The sequence below is a fragment of the Hoplias malabaricus genome, chromosome 10, assembly GCF_029633855.1.
Source record: "Hoplias malabaricus isolate fHopMal1 chromosome 10, fHopMal1.hap1, whole genome shotgun sequence".
Taxonomy (NCBI): domain Eukaryota; kingdom Metazoa; phylum Chordata; class Actinopteri; order Characiformes; family Erythrinidae; genus Hoplias; species Hoplias malabaricus.
Genome location: NC_089809.1, coordinates 31194088 through 31210588, shown reverse-complemented (window position 1 = coordinate 31210588; position 16501 = coordinate 31194088). Strand labels below are relative to the sequence as shown.

At 38.9% G+C, this 16501-nt stretch overlaps 1 protein-coding gene across 4 annotated transcripts in view; it reads right to left on the bottom strand.

Moving 5' to 3' along the window:
• plecb (plectin b) overlaps positions 1-16501 on the bottom strand; it is a 144158-nt gene that overhangs the window by 30479 nt on the left and 97178 nt on the right. For 2 of the 4 annotated variants that reach the window (XM_066682344.1, XM_066682341.1), the window contains 5 exons: positions 10270-10331; positions 4933-5022; positions 3448-3525; positions 3261-3353; positions 2057-2223 (listed from right to left, as the gene is read on the bottom strand). In XM_066682344.1, the coding sequence (XP_066538441.1) occupies positions 2057-2223; positions 3261-3353; positions 3448-3525; positions 4933-5022; positions 10270-10331 (490 nt within the window). Of the gene's footprint in view, positions 1-2056; positions 2224-3248; positions 3354-3447; positions 3526-4932; positions 5023-10269; positions 10332-16501 lie in introns of all 4 variants that reach the window. The other 2 variants (XM_066682343.1, XM_066682340.1) reach the window with 1 other exon arrangement.

The window sequence follows — 16501 nt, the reverse complement described above, 5'->3', positions numbered from 1 at the left end:
GCAGGCCCCTGCGCTTTGAGAGCCTCTGCCTGAATCTGACGAGTTCTCAGATGGGATCTCCTCACACAACATGACCACACGATCCTCAACATCACTCACAGACCCTGTGGTGCTGCTGTTGCTTGCCCGCCGCTTCCTAAAAGACAGCCTCCTCTTCAGACTCAGCATGATGCCTCCTGCTCACAGCGATTGCTTAAAGATAAAATTCCCTACTGCATTTAATGTTGCAAGGTTACTTTCTTCAATGATTTTCCTCAGTACAGTCCAAAGATCAAGCTTCAGTGTTTACCACCATGAAGAAATTAAGACTCACAATGACAACAGCTGTCACTGTCTATCTGTTTTCTACATGCACGGAGTCCTTTGCAAAATCTAATGCAGGTGTCTTGCTTCAAAAAATCATTGAGTATAGCTTCCACTTGGCATTCCCAAAGTATGTTGGATCAAGGAACCAAATTAAGGAATCCATACATCAGTCTTCACAAAGAAGATAAAACACTAGTGTAGGAAAAAAAAGAATAATTTGTGATGGTCCATGGAGTTGCTCTATCTGCAAAGAGGCAGTTCTTTCAGCTGCAGCAGGTTTTTGTGTCCAACAAAAACATAAAACTCTGTGATGACTCTAGAAGGGCAGCAGGGCGTACCCAGGCTTTGTAAGTACATGTTAGTGTTTCAAAGAAAGGTGCCCTGCGGGGAAGCCTGTCTTTACTTTCATAATGACGCCTCTTTCACCACGCCTTAAAGTATTCCTCTCTTTAACTCACTCGGCCCTGGTCTCCATTAAAAACTTCTCTTTCATTCACTCCCATTCAGCCACTCCCATCTTTTATCCTCTTCTGTACTCCAGAGTACAGGAGCTTTATTTATACACTTATTCAGCTTGAACAATTTCAGTGTATATATATAAATACTGTGCTTTAAAGAAAGAAATTAATTCTTATCACAAAGTAAAACGTGTCTCACATAGTAAACAAGATTTCAGATATTGTTTTAGACTTATATACTGATACATGAGTATGGGTACATGTAAAACAATGCTGCGGAACAGGGTTTTTGTTTCAATAAAAACTGTCAAAACTGAATAATACTCTAACTGCATTCCAGCCTTCAGGTCAATGACTTTAAAATATTTTGCTTCTGATTAGGGCATCTTTCTCCTCTGGATCAATGACAAGTCTGATAAAGAAGGAGCCACAAGATGAGCCAAATATATCTTTTTATGATGAACTTCAATTAAAAATTACTTGTAAAATTCAACAATTCTTCCTCAGGTTATTTCAGAAGATGTATATATTCATCAGTCAAATTTATCAGAGATAAATGAGAAGAAGCACAACAATGTGATATTCATGATTAACGTCTAAATATCACTACACAGACAGACTAAAATATCTTTACCCTATTACTGGGATCAGAAATATTTATACAAAATCACAGCTATATGTGACTTAGAATCATAGAAATACTGTTGGATGTGTTGTTCTTTGGCTTCAAATAATAGACTTGCTATACTCTGCTATCCTCTCTGGAAGTCCCTTTCACATATGAACTCTAGAGAAGCTCTAGAGAAACTTCAGAGTATCAGGTCTGGAGATGTCCTGGAGTGGTCCTTTCACATATGCAGTTCACAGCGGGAGATTTTCAGTGCTTTAGGCATAGGGTGACACGTGTGCAGGAGATACAGCAAATTCTCTGGGACATTCGCTACTGTGGTCACATATGCGCTGATTTTGTACTTTACCTGGAGATTTTACTAGTGGGATAGGAATATATAGTCCGCATAAAGTCTGGGACAAATGTTGTGGGTGTTTGCGTTCACACATACAGCTTCTCCGGGTAAAGGCCAGAACATTTCCAGGATCCCGTGCACCATGAAAGGGGCTTTACATACTATAATCTGAGCAATTTTGCTGCTCTAAATACATTTGTCAGCCAAATAAAGAGAAGCAATTTGAATAATATAAAAAAAAACCCACAGGCCAAATAGTTAGTTCTTCTACACTTCTTCAGTACTTTGGTACAGAGAGTTTCCTCAGTCCCCTCAATGAATACTTACTCATGCTTGTGAATAACAGCATTGAAGAGCTTGCCATCCCTCCAGCTGGTGGTAAAGTTATCACAACGTAGGCCTGGGTAGCCATCCACCATGCGTTGAGACCACAGCAGCAACTTCTCCTTAGCAGACATGTCATCTGACTGTCCATTCACCTGGATGTCTGATATCTACCATGCACCAAAAGGGAGTTGCAGGTTGGTTTAAAATATATGCAATTTATGTGACCTATATTCATATATGACCAGAATGAAATCATGCCAAATAATCATGCCATTTCAATGAGAAATAAGCAAAGTTCCCCTAAACACCACAAACCTCCAGCCTCTGAAACCAAGGAACAAAATAATATTCAAATTACCAATGGGATGGTGAACATAACATAAAAGAATATTTGTGTTTTCTGATTTCACCAAAGATTTAGCAAAACAGACTAAAAATACATAAACAATGGAAAAAAGTCATCTAAAATCTAATCAAAGACACCTTAATGATACAGATATTCCGTAATGCGTTTGGTTGCAGTGTAAGGATTAACGAAGAACATTAGACCAAGCTAAGAGTGATGAGAGAGGGGCTGACTTAAGACAAGGGTCATGAGACAATTCTGAAGGCCAGGGCACAGCCTGGGAACAAATCCTGCATTATTTAATTTCCTGTCTAAAGTTGGGACAAAGAGCAAATGAGTCACAATCATTAGTGATTCCCTCGTGTTTCCTATCAGCCTCCATCTAGAGACCCATCCTTGTCCAGACACTCCACCCTAATACTGCTCTTCTCTTCACCAAACATTATTTGACTCACCCTGGACCAAGCATTGGAAAGATTTGCTAACATAGAAGACTGGTCAGCAGGGACACATTGGGTCAACAAACAGTTTTAAAGGAGTAAAGGTAAAGTCTGAACCACACATATTATAACTGAACTGTAATATAAATACTAGATTAACATTTCTCAAATCAGCTTAACAAGTCAATTTCACTTGCCTTTTATTTACAGAAGATTAGTGAACAGACCCCAAAATAAATAGAAGAGTAAGAGTATACTGAATTGAGAGGTATAGTTGAGAACTTGATTAGATACCATTTGACTGCTATGTCACCCGAAAAACCCATTGAATTTGGATTGATTGGCCCAGATTGGACAGAATAACAGCCAGAGGAGGAGGTGAATGGGATGGGAACTTAACACTGACAGAGCAGGAGACCTGGAAGTGGAGGATGATGGTCCATATAAGCCCAAGCGTAAGCTTGGGGTTTCCATCTGCTATGTCATCATTCCTAATGTTCACCAGCTTGACCTGGGCAGAAATGAAAAATATGATGGTATATGTGAGAACTTTCACTATAATGTTAACCTGTAAGTAATTTAAATATTTTAAAGCGTTTTCTTACCTGCCGGTGTTTGAGAAAATCCAGTGCTATCTGTACATTCTGAAGTTTGTGAAATCTCATGCGCCCTTTTTCCCGAGGCTGAAAGGAAAGAGAGTATAAGTTAAGAGAGATGGGTATCAGAGAAAGTAAATTGTAAAGGAAGGAAGAAAAAAGAAACAGACAAGATTGTATATGTGTGGCATAAGGCTAATAAAAAGTAAAACACAGTTAGGAATTCATGAATGAATGTTGATTTCCACACAGTCTCAGCAATATATTGTGTAACAGATGTGTCAAATACACTCTGCATAATACAATGTACATTTAAAATGATGAGTGGCAAAAACCGACTAACTGTTTAAAAAAATTAAAATAAAATAAATAACACTAATGCCACATTGGTTACACACCCAAAACATGAGCTCAGGTTTCAGCTGGATGAAGGCGGAAAGAGGAAGAGCATAATTCATGCAATGGTCAAGCTAATGACCTGCTTAGTGGCATATGACATAGGCAGGCTCTGTCACTATGTTCTAGACAGTTCTAAGTGCTACTTATGCAACATTTACATGAAGCAAATAACTAGCACACACAGAACCAAAAAATATGATGCAGTATATAGTGAACAATACCATAGTAAACAAGCCACAAACTGTGTTTTAGCAAATAATATAATTTTTTACAAGAATTGTTTTTGGGCCAAATGGGTTAAAATATTTGCACCATATCAACCTTAAAAATAAAAACTGATATGAAAAACTTGGACAAGAGGGACAAAATAGTTCATCCATGCATGGATCCATACCATCACATGGAAAATAAACTTCCAAAAACAAAAAAATAAAACAAACAAACAAACAAACAAAAAAAATCACCTAATTTACAAACCCACTCACCAACCGCAAGTTCCTCACAACGTCCCTCTCCCTGGACTAGCCCCAGCAAGAGCAGTGCAAAGAGAGGAGGCAAAAGCCCACAGGGCAGAGGTCAAAGGTCAGCACACATAGGGAGGAAAAGGTAGATAGAGATGGAAAGGGAGGCAGAGAAGGGAGATAAAGAGTCAAACAGGTGCCACACACTTCAAAGACAGAAGGCAAGAGTGAAGTTAATGTGTTATGGATAAGAGGAAAAGCAGTACTACAGCATGGCATCAGGCTAGCAGAGACATACAGCTCTGCATGGAAAACCCAGTGTTTTGGGTGTGCTTCAGTAAAATCAGCTCATTCGAGGACTAAAAAAAAGCAGTAATAATGGAACAGTATGAAACCAGTATTGGAATTTACATTTAAACAATTGTAATAAAATATCCTTAAAGTCAGCATCATGATGTTTCACATGAGAAGTAACACTGAGATGTTTTAGCTCCAGGTTTTGCACACGTAAGTCAAGTTCAGCAGAAGAGGTTGTTGTTGGGGACTTTTGTTGTGGTGCTAGTAGTGGCTAGTAGAGTCGGGCTGCACAGAATTGTTCACAATCACGCACAAACGTAAACACATTGAAGCTCACCAGCGTCTCCCCAGAGAGCACTTCCAGCAGAGAGATCAGGTTATGTCCATCACGCAGGTCTTCATACAGATCAGACACATGGCGCTGTGCCTGAAAAACAGAGAGTGTACAGAACTGATTAGAAAGGCCCATATTGTTCTGCTTTTTTTAAATCATTTGGATTCAGTGTGCTATAGGCTTTATAGTGCAGCCTTCACTCAACTCTACAGCAGAGTATCAGCAGGAATGCATGCCTGGAGGCAGGAAAGCAGCCTTGACTTCAGTACAGACACACCTGCCCAAATGCCATCTGCCATCTTTGACAAGTGATTTATTAGAGTCATAGTGCAGTAATGAAATACTGAGACAACTTTACTCTCCCTTTTACTCCTTTACCAATAACTGCACTCGTACACATAACTCTCAAGTTATGTGTCTCAAGCTGTGACTTTAAATTGTGTACATATATATTAAACATCAAACTCCATAAAAATGATTCAGCAAACAATATTTAATCCCTTGAACCCTCTCTTTCAACTTGTTAATGCAGCAGATCTATACATGATTGTGTTATTATTATGCATATACAGTACTGTGCAAAAGAAATTTTAGTTGAGCTGCTTTTGATCAGTAAACAAATATTAGCTAAAAAAAACCCTAATAATTCAATTAAAAACAAAAGGATTTTATATATGTTAACTTACTTGTTTAGCTAACTGTTTAATTATTTACAAAATCTTATTCATGGCGAAGCCCAAATATCATCCAAAACCTTCAATTTAAAATTAAATCTATAGCAGAATTTAACAAATCTATGAGACAGCTGGTGGCTTCAAGGAGAGCTCTGGCACCAAAGGGTCAAACACACACATTGCTTAGATAAACTACTTGAAGTAATGTGCTTATGGGCCTAGAACCTTTGCACATTACTATAGGTTATGTAATTGCATAGAGGTTTTTAAGAGTTCAAGGGGTAAAGTATGTGCTGTCATGCATGGTAATATAATACACAACAATACAAGTGTCAGGAAAGTGAAAGACTCATGGACTTCTTATGCTGATATACAGTGGATCAGATGCTGTAAGTAAGTGGACTGTGTTTCTGGGTGAAAACATCATTTGTCACACGCTGACTGTGACAGCATAAGAAGCTCAGAGTTGAGGCAGAGAGCCTCAGGCAGAAGTAAACTCATGCAGGCCAGGAAGGGGCAAATCCTTCTCCTGCTGGGGCCTGTGTGCAGATGGTACCTACCTCCACTTTGCAGTGCTGCACGTACGGATGAAGCATGAGATGAACACAGACAGAGACAAGAATAATACAGCAAAAAACAAATAAAAAATAGAAAAGTGGGCATGAGGAAAAAGCAAATGAGAATATAATGATGATCAGGATGAAAAATATAAGGGGAATGGGTTAAGACTAAGCAGCAAAATATGTGAAACAATCCTGCTCCTGGTGAACCACTGCGCTGCATGTTGTAGTTTTTCTCCTCACTCCATCCCACCCACTTCAACTTCAGAAGGTGTTGTTAAATAGCACATTAGTGGCATCAGGGGTGATTAGAGCAGAAGACACTCTAAAATGTGCAGGACAATGGACCACCAGGACCAGGATTGAGAAAATCTGTGTTTCTATAAAAATACATTTTAAACATAATATTTGAGCGTCTAATAAATATTTTTGTCCCTACAGTTATTACTAAATAGTATAATCTTATTTGGCTCGCTCAGAACAACTCCAATCTGTGCCTCTATCTAGTGAAACGTGAATATTCCAACAGAACTGTGTTGCCTTAAAACAAAAAAAGAGTCTCAATTTTGAAAGCTTTAGATTATGACTGGGGAAGAATTTCTGGGGATGAAGTTGAGGACTGTTTTAACAGTAACTCTTTTAGAGATTACTGAAGCTGAACAACTTTTGTGAGCATTCCAGACTATCACAACAAAGTACACATGCAAGTGTTTTTTTGTTTTGTTTTGTTTTTTTTGCCAGATTGCCAAGCACGCCAGCCAAGACATTTCAAACTGACTGCACTCCCAACTGTTGAAATATATTTAAGATGCGTCATTACACAACAGATGGCATCCTTTAGGGAAATGGCAATCCAAAATAAGTTTTATTGCAATGAATTTGACAACTGAGGCAGTAGTTATTTTAACATGAATAAGACATTCTCCTTATTCAAGCTAACATTTGACAGAGGCCACACTTTTGATCTGAAAGAAAGATGCCTTATCTTGTTTTAAATAAGTGTGAATAAATATAGCATAACTAACATTTAACAAAATTAAATAAACAACAACAAAATATAAGAGTTAGGGGGGAAAATAATGGCAGTGCCTCGATGTAACCACTAGGGATCACTGTTGTTCCATATGATACCAAAGTGTTTCATAATGACTCCTCCACAGCTTTTGCTGACTTCCAAACTTAACCCCTGGAATATTCACTTACTGGGATATCTGGACACACTGAAATGCTATGCACAGCAGTCTCCTGTAGAGCACGGCAATAAGAGACAACCTTCCTGTGCTAGCTGCTACATAATTAATGAATATTTATTTTGAAAATGTTAACATTTCAAAGTTCTGTCTGATTGCAGTGCCCCAGGTTTAATATTGTCCAGGCAGAATACAGACCTGTCCATCACCACTGGGTAATAGTGTGCTTTTAGAGTCATGTCATGAGGAAGTTATATGTCCATTTGTGCTCATTCTACACTGCTGACAGATAAATCACACTGAAAATGGATTGTACCTTTCAGCACTAATGCAATCCATCTTTGCCTTAGACAGTCTTTCAAGGTTAAATTCATAAAGCAATTCTAGCATTATTTAAGTAATACCATAATGTAAAATCTTTCTCTATTGCAGTGTGTATAGATTTTCCACCTTCAACTGTTTCAAAGACAAACCCCACCCCTGGCGTATTCCCAAACTTCCCTCTTCCTCAGCGCCCTACAGGAGTGAAACATGCCTCTAAAGTGAAAACAACTGCACATCTCATTACACTTCCCCGTAACTGCCTCCGCCCCAGAGAACAGCCAATGAGAGACACCACAGAGCTGATTTACATCAGCTTTAGGCCTGAAAAAGGAGTTTTAACTCAAACACTTTACCTACTCTACTGGTATAATGTAGATACATTACTGTAACAAACTTCTAAATAAACTTTATTTATCAACCGCAATGCTTGCTACATCTAATACAGAGATATAAAAAGTTTCATATTAATATTTTTGATCATACACCCCTTTTAAAAACACTTTTAAATGATTGTCAGGAACATCCTTGAAGAAGCAGCATTTAAAACAAAACAAAGATTATGAATTAATAGGGAATTAATTTATAAATAATATTCAAACATATTTATCATAAACCTGTTCTATCCTTCTTTATTTAATGTTGATTTAATGTTTGAACTAATGTATATATATATATATATATATATATATATATATATATATATATATATATATATATATATAGATTATTACATTTATAATCAGTTTCATGAAGAAAGAATAGGCTTAGTCCTAGAATTTTTGAAAGAAAAATCCATATCCACGAGCTAGCCAACAGAGTTATAGGGCAATATGAGTATGCTGAACACTGTATCATGAATAACAAATACAGAAAATTGATTAAATAATGATAAAAGAGTGTTTTGGGGGTGTTTGCATGGTTTTGGTGCAGAAAAAGACCTCTAGCTAAAACAAGAAAATGCTAAGGCGAGCTTGTCTAACTCTACAAGTCTGAAGCAGGCAGACAGCCACACGCAGCCAAGCATATGTGCTACAACTGGCCAGACCGACTCCACGGGCCCTGGGCAGTGAGCACAGTCGGCCTCCTCACAGCGGCAAAACGAATCCAGATGTTTCTGACTCACCCTCACATACACACAGCCAGCAACTCTCAAACAGGGCATATGTTTGTCTTCAATTAAGACAGCGTTTTGGCATAACACTGGCCTTTCACAAAATAGTCTTTTGTACAGAAAGGGGCTACGTTTTTCTTTCTGAGTAAATGAATGGATTTCTTTGGTTTATTGAGGTATAAATAGAAAATCCATGCAAGCTCAGACTCATTACCCCTGACATTACAGTGGCTTACATCAAATGAGAAATGACACAGCATATTGTTTTAGACACAGCAGTAGCTTCAACAGGAGTTATTCTTTGCTAATCAGAAAACTGAAATAGAGGGCTTAGTCTTCATAAAGCTCATTCAATCTCGCTCACACATTGTAACTAGAGAATGATAAATTGAACTGTATGAAGTCTATCATTAGGCTCAGAGTGTGGTATGAGTGAGTGAATAGTGCTTTGAATAGACTGCTGACAACATGCTCAGTGATGCTTTGGGACTAATTACAGTTTAGTGTTGAGTTGCCTGGTTGGTGTTAATTTGTCCATTCAGTCACAGAGTGCCATGATACGCAGATTAGACATATGTAGAGGATGAGAAGGTGATGGACTGCTCTACTCTATCTATCCTAAACATTGTGTTGCCATGGAAGCTTCCTGCCCTCTTTATGTTTCCAAGTTACAGATTTGTTAGGCACAAATACAGCAAAATCGTACCTCTTAAGTACTAAAAATTTAATGTTGCATCTTAAATATGAACTTTTTTTGTAAGTATTAGGGCAGGATTCCTTGAAACGGCAAAACTCCCAAATGAAAAAGATGGAATGCTTGGAGACTTTTTGCTACCATCTGACTCATATTTGAGTAATTAATTAGCAAATGCTTCTGAAAAAAATGATTGGGACACATGGGGCTTATTCCAGCATGCACTGCGGCTTCCTCTTAGACTGTTCTGGGGTTGTTTTTGTTGTAATCTGTTGTTGTTTGAGGGTTTGTGTTGTTTGCATTGCCTTTGTGTGCATTTGTATGTGATTGGGCTTGGTACGTGACGGGATCTATTTTGGTAGGCAGAGCTCAGCTTTAGACTGTGGTGTGGTGAGGTGAGGTCTGCTTATTAGGGCACAGTTAATAAAACGCATAATAGGCATTGCGGTTATGTCTAATTTTCCCACCTCCGTTGACGTCAAATGATTCAGTCTGCACCTATGAAGGTTAGCATGTATGCTAGCAGCCACTCTATAATGCTGTTCTATTAGCTGTCTTTTTCAAACATATTATTTCATTTACAAATGCAAGTACGTAATTTAGAAACAGATATGATAGAAAGAGCTATGGAGCAGGCTAGTACATGTAGAGCTTGAGAGATCATAAGCACCACTCGAACATTAAAAGGAAACCATAACTAGATAAAACTATGTTCTTGAGCTAATGTGCTAGTATAAACATATAGTTTCTGAAAATGAATATCAGAAGAATACAAATTATTAATTACCTTTATCAGGTGTTTGTTCACCCATTTTGTGAAAGTCTTTTTCTGTACTCTGTCCCGTTCATCTGCAAAATACAAAAGAGAAAAAGGAATATGAAATATGTTTAAAATTATTTGAATGAAACCACCAACCAAGAAGGTCAATATTTTGTGTTAAAAAGCGACAAGAGACAGTTGAGCAACTGAATCTAACAAAATCCACAGGCCAAGAGAATACAATTTTAAGGGGAAACAATATGCAAAGTTAGAATACTCTGCAGACAATGACAGTCTGGACAGTCACCTCTCTCTGATTCAACCTTACCAAAGACACGTCAGGCCAAAATGAACTCAGCCCTTTGCACAGACATGCCTTGCACCTCATACCAAACCATAAGCACAAAGGCTTAGGGGCACACACACATAAAAAGGGGTGTTTACTTGGCAGTTCACTTGGATGTTTGGCATGCTGAGCTGGTACTTCCACAGTGCCATTGTGAAACACAAGGGGATGGTGAAGGCTGAAGAAGCGTCTGAGCTGAGAGGATGACCTCAGGCAACACACAAGCACATGTACAGACAGAACACTAGAAAACAATACTACCATTGCTCATCCAACAAAATTCATGTACTCATGTACAGTTTTCTCATCTTTAAAAGATATCATAGTCAACATGCACCCACATGATTTAGGAAATTCATTCTGGATTTACGTAGGAATTCACAAGGAGCAGTACAACCTGAGACATGTATATTGATGAACTGCTTTACTGTATAAGCTACATGTACAGCTTCTTTTCTATTGATATTTTAGTAATAAACATTATTATGTAGAGGTAAGTGTGCAATATTACAATGTACATTTTATTATATTAATTCATATAACAGGGACCTTTAGGAATACAGCATAAACATTGGTATAAAGGAGCTGCAGTAAGACTCTGCTTGCTGATTGATTGACAATAGTAATATCTGGACATTATAACTATGCTCATAGATGACCCAGAACATAATGACAGTAATGCTTCATCCAGTATTGGGAAAATATCCTCCTAGTTTCAATGGCCAAGGAGTTTATAAAAGCATTTTCTGTTGAATTACATTAACCTAGTTTCACTCAGACTTTCACCACTTCAGTTTCAATTAGAATCTAATCGAAAAAATTTTGATTACAAAATTACAATTGATTAAACTGTGTGTGTGTATTAGTGAGAGAGATAAAGAAAGAGAGGAGGAGGAGAGAGGGCTACACCCATCTTCTTTGCTTATCCACAGGGGAATGAAGGAGATGATTTGCAACACCAAGTCGTAAGCCAAATGTTTGGAAATACACTGGATTTAGTTTGCAGGAGCTCATAACACTTCCATAAAGTGCACTGGCAGCACGACAAACCTTGCTACACACGTACAGAGGTGGTATAATGTAATGTTATCCCTGTATATCAGTTACTGGTGTGGCTTCAGAAAAGATTTTTTGGCACTGCAGGCAACATCATCAGTGCTTGGCAGTGCACTGAGGAATCGGAGAGTCACACCCCTTTAATCAGTCTGTGAGTATTAGATCAGTGGCTATTAGGCATGCCTGTAGTCCATTTGAAATAGCAAATCATTGCATTAATTATCCTCAATCAGTATTGGCATCATCAGTGTGTGTCTGGTCAATAAAAATAGTGAGAAATTCTTTCAGTGACTGTGATAGTACAGTGATACTGCAGAGGAAGTGCCTAATTCACCATGACACGTTGGAGATTTAGTTATGTCACATTAGTAAAAAAAAAAAAAAACAAAGTCAAAAGTCAATGCCAAAGCCATTAAAACCCAGTCAGTTATCTCAAGCTGAGGCACAAAAAGGTACTGACACACCTACAGGCTACACTTTCTCTACATTTCTCTCTTGGGTGGAGTCAAAAGCAAATGTTATTGATCAACGTTGCTATGGTGAGCATCAGTGAACGGAAACTGTTGCAATTTGACCAAAGAGGGTGGTGCAGGACCTTACTCATCAGCAAAAGACTTCCTGTTTGGGGGTTCCAGATTCAATGAAAGCACACTGATGCATCACAAGAAATAACCAATCAGAAAATTGCAGCCTTTGAGACTTCTGACTCAGTCTTTAAAGAACACACTTTGACCTCAAGACACAGGATTCCACCTGATATCTCTCAGCAGTATTGCGTTACAGTGATATAGTTAAGCCCTCACTGCTGCAATTACCTTTAAAATGGACCCCACCCTCTGGCCAATGTGAAGTCAGGCACACACGAATCTGAAACCAGAGACTGCCTCTAATTTACTTCTATTGATTTGGGCATACACTCACTAACGTATATTGTATTACTGATATATGACATTTGCAATGACCAGTGTAAAATAGAAAAAAAGATAAAAAACTAAACATTAATCATCTTTGAAGCATATTACACAATTAGACGGTCTTGGTGCCAATAAACTATTTGTTCAGGATTTCTAAGCTATGTTTGTTCACCTATTGACTAATGAACTGAAAACAAACAGAGCGGCTGCATATGGGATAAAAGAGGTGTGGCCCTTTCAGCCTGGATTCAAGCAGCTTGGCTTTTTTTGATGTGAGAATGAGTGGCAGTGAAGCAGTGTAGTAAGAAGGACAGCAGGACAAATATGACTGTAAAGATAAGAGATACACAGATACAGTATAGTACGCCAGTTTAAAACCACTATAACTGTAACCATATAAAACCACCAAGTTTAAGACAGCCTCAAGTTCCTGTTTGCTGTTTGACCTCTTGTAGAGTGTGGTCTGTGTGAGAAGTATTTTTACATATAAATACCAATTAGCTTTGTGCAGGAGAAAAAAACACTTATTATAATTTTCAGCTATGCACCGAAACACAGAATTATGGTAAAAGTGGGGAAAAATGTTCTCCTTCCAAGAGAAAACCACATACCAGAATACAGATCATAAACTACAAATACCATTGTGAAAAAAGACCTGTGAATAATTGGAAATGTGCAGGCTTAAAGGGTTGAGCATTGCTAGCAGATACTAATATGAATATTACAATTATCTTATAGACACCGGTCTCAGCCACTGAGAACTTTCACTTAAATACCTTTCCTGCCATCCATGGCCTTGAGCATCCCCTGATAAAAGACATCATCTGAAGGTGTCCTGGCTCTGCCCAAGCTGTCTGTGGAGTAGTTCCTCTGTTTCTGCTGAGAGCTCATCTCTTTTCTAAGAGAGTGGTGTAAGTTCAGAGCGTTCTCTTTCCTTATATTTAACCACAGGCTGTCGTCTAGTAGGGGACTGTGGTGGAGTTTCAGTCAAGACTCAATTTCTCTTTAGTTCTTCTCTTTCTCCGTTGGCTTGCGTATCCTTTCTGCCTTTATTTCTCTCAGCTTAAATGATGCCTACAGGCTATGGAGTCCTAGCCTGTCCCTGTGGTGCTCTGAGTGTGCCTTGACTAAGTGTTTGGAGGACATTGTGGGCTAGGCTCCACCCATTCCTTGCTCTGCCGTGTCATGTTGGGGGAAGAGACTCCGAGAGCAAAAAAGTGAACAGGGTGTGGCTACCAGCATGCCTCAGGTACCACCCACATCCAGCCTACATACACACCTTAGATGTTAGTCAGTGGAAAAAAATGCAAAGTTCAGATACTCATTTGTGTCCTGGGACAAGGTCCAACCACTAATAAATCTAATACCATGTCCACAACATACTGCTTAATATGGGATGACCATAGTGCATACAAACACATCATCAAAATACACACTACTTTTTAACATCCTGATTAATAGCATTAATAGAGGTTCTTCTAAATTCTTCTAATTCCAGTGTTTGTGTACAAGCAGTGACACAAGGTTAATTGATTAAATACACATTCAATTCCAGAAAGGACAGTAATATATCGTTACTCATAATGTATGAAGAGGCAGGAAGGGTGTGGGAGGTGGATGGTCACTCAGGTGTCGGCATGTTGCTATGATTACTCAGCTACCCAGCCCAGATCTATACAAACACTCTCCCTCCCAACACTCACAGTGCAGACTTCCATGGAAACAAACGCATAACTGGTATATGGAAAATGGGTAGATGCTTTAGGCTCTTTTCTTGGTAAATGAACACACATTTCCTTAAACTGTTGTAAATAGATACATATCGTCCAACAGCCTCAATCTGTATACATTTTCCACGGGTGAATCTCCCTCTAAGTGTGGATGGTCAAAGGAAAAGCAGCTCAATGTTCACATTTTTGGTTGAAAACTCAGTGGTCAGTGCAACAAAACAGCAACTAAAAAGAAAAGGAAAAAAAATGAACTGGACAAATGATGAAAGAAACAAGACTAAAGCATGGCACTGGGGAACAAGGGCTGCTCAGTTATGTCCTCTCCACTATGCCTGTTTCTACAGTTCCCTAGTGTGTCTAACCTCAGATGTACTGCTCATTATATTACCTGTTCGGGCTTGAGGCTTTCACAGTGAGTTTTAAATTGGCGGTGTGTAAGGTAGAGTATGTGAGGGTGTGTTTATTTTATGACATTTGCCGGCACTGCAACAGACATGGAGAGACACACCTTAAATAATGACTTTTCATGCAATTCCATGCATTTGTCCCTACAGGTGAAGGAATTAAGGAGTGGCAGAAGAAATTCAAATAAAATCCCCAGGAGCGATAGAGTATAACGGTGCTTCTGGCTTAACTGATCTATATTTTCTATAAAACCACTGCTCATTTTTAAATGAAGGAGAAACAGAACAACAGCATACAGTGCACTATACTGTTTGTTAAGCTTTATTAGTGCAAAAAGCTGCAACATGCAAATTAGCTCTCCAATTATTACCATGAACCAAGCCTGTAAGTCATACAAATCTAGCAGGCTGGACTTTCATTCTTCATAAGGTCAGTGCTGTGTATATTTATTTGCTTAATCAAGATGTCACACTAGTGTCAACATGGCTGTCTATGTGTAAAAGTAGCACATAGGTGACCCTTCTATTTAACAGCTCTTCATTGAGCCCTTCTACGTATAAATCTTCCCGAGAAAGCCGTTTTAACACCCCTCATGTCTCTCCAGCCAAAACCGTGTGAGATCACCGTCTACTCATGCACCCAGCCGGGTTCAGATGAAGAGTCATCGTCACGCTGTCCAGCCGAGTCTGACCAAGATAACTCAAAGCCAAAACTTATGAGACACCAGATTTGGATAAAGGGGTTCAACTGAAAACTACTGTTCAAATGAGCATGCCATCACACTCTTGTCAGATATTAAACAAAAAAATGTAAATATCACCACCACTGTTATCTACTACAGCTTCAGTGAGGTCTAGAATAGAAAGTGATTATGCGTAGAAAAATAGTGATCCATTTTGGCTGGCTGCACTTGTTTTGACTGACTGCACTTAGTTGTTTTGGCATGCTGCCTAACATCCGGTCTGAATTTCTCTTATCATACATTTGCAAATCTTGTAGAGACTCATACAATGATAGCACAGGGCCCTCATTTGGCCTTGAGAAATGTGACAGGGAAACAATAAATACAGTACCTACAGCCAAAGTCTGACTCTAGTGGTGTATTAACATGGGGACTGTGGAATATCATGGTCATTACAGCTTTTCTGGATGGGTAAGCAGAAGAAACAGCCCATTACAAGAAGCAAAAGTACTTATTATGCTACTCACTCATCTAAGCTTGTCCAGAACCAGATGGTTAATTTCAACAGTAGATGCTTTCATGTAGGCAGAGCCCAAGAGCCCACTCATATTCAGCAGACTATTTTCAGTCCCACTGGGTCTCCCCTACTTGCAGTCGGTTGCTTGCGTCATATGGTTGGAAACTGGGAAACCCCACTTTGCTATTTTAGAAGCTCAAGGAGTTACCATAGCGTCCTTGACGTTCAAATTGATTGGATCATTAAGTGCAAGGCAGCAACCAACCATGCACAGGGTGCCAGTCTGTCACATGGCATTACATACTCACCCAGTCACCAGTCACATACCAGCATGTGTTGGTTAGACTACGGGAGGTAAATAGAGGACCCAAAAGGAACCCAGTAAAAAAGCAAACAACAGTGGAAAACCATAAAACCCTTAGTAAAATGTCAGTGACTCAAAAAGTATTAAATTTCACGTTCCTGAACTGGGCGTAACTAGATCCTCCCCCCATTTCAGGTAGAACTTTCCCTGGTCCATCTACCTTGTTTTCCCCTTCACTCCCTTTCTTTCCCTCCTTTACTTGTGGTAGCGTGTGCTGAACTGCCTGCCCCACCCAGATACAGAGG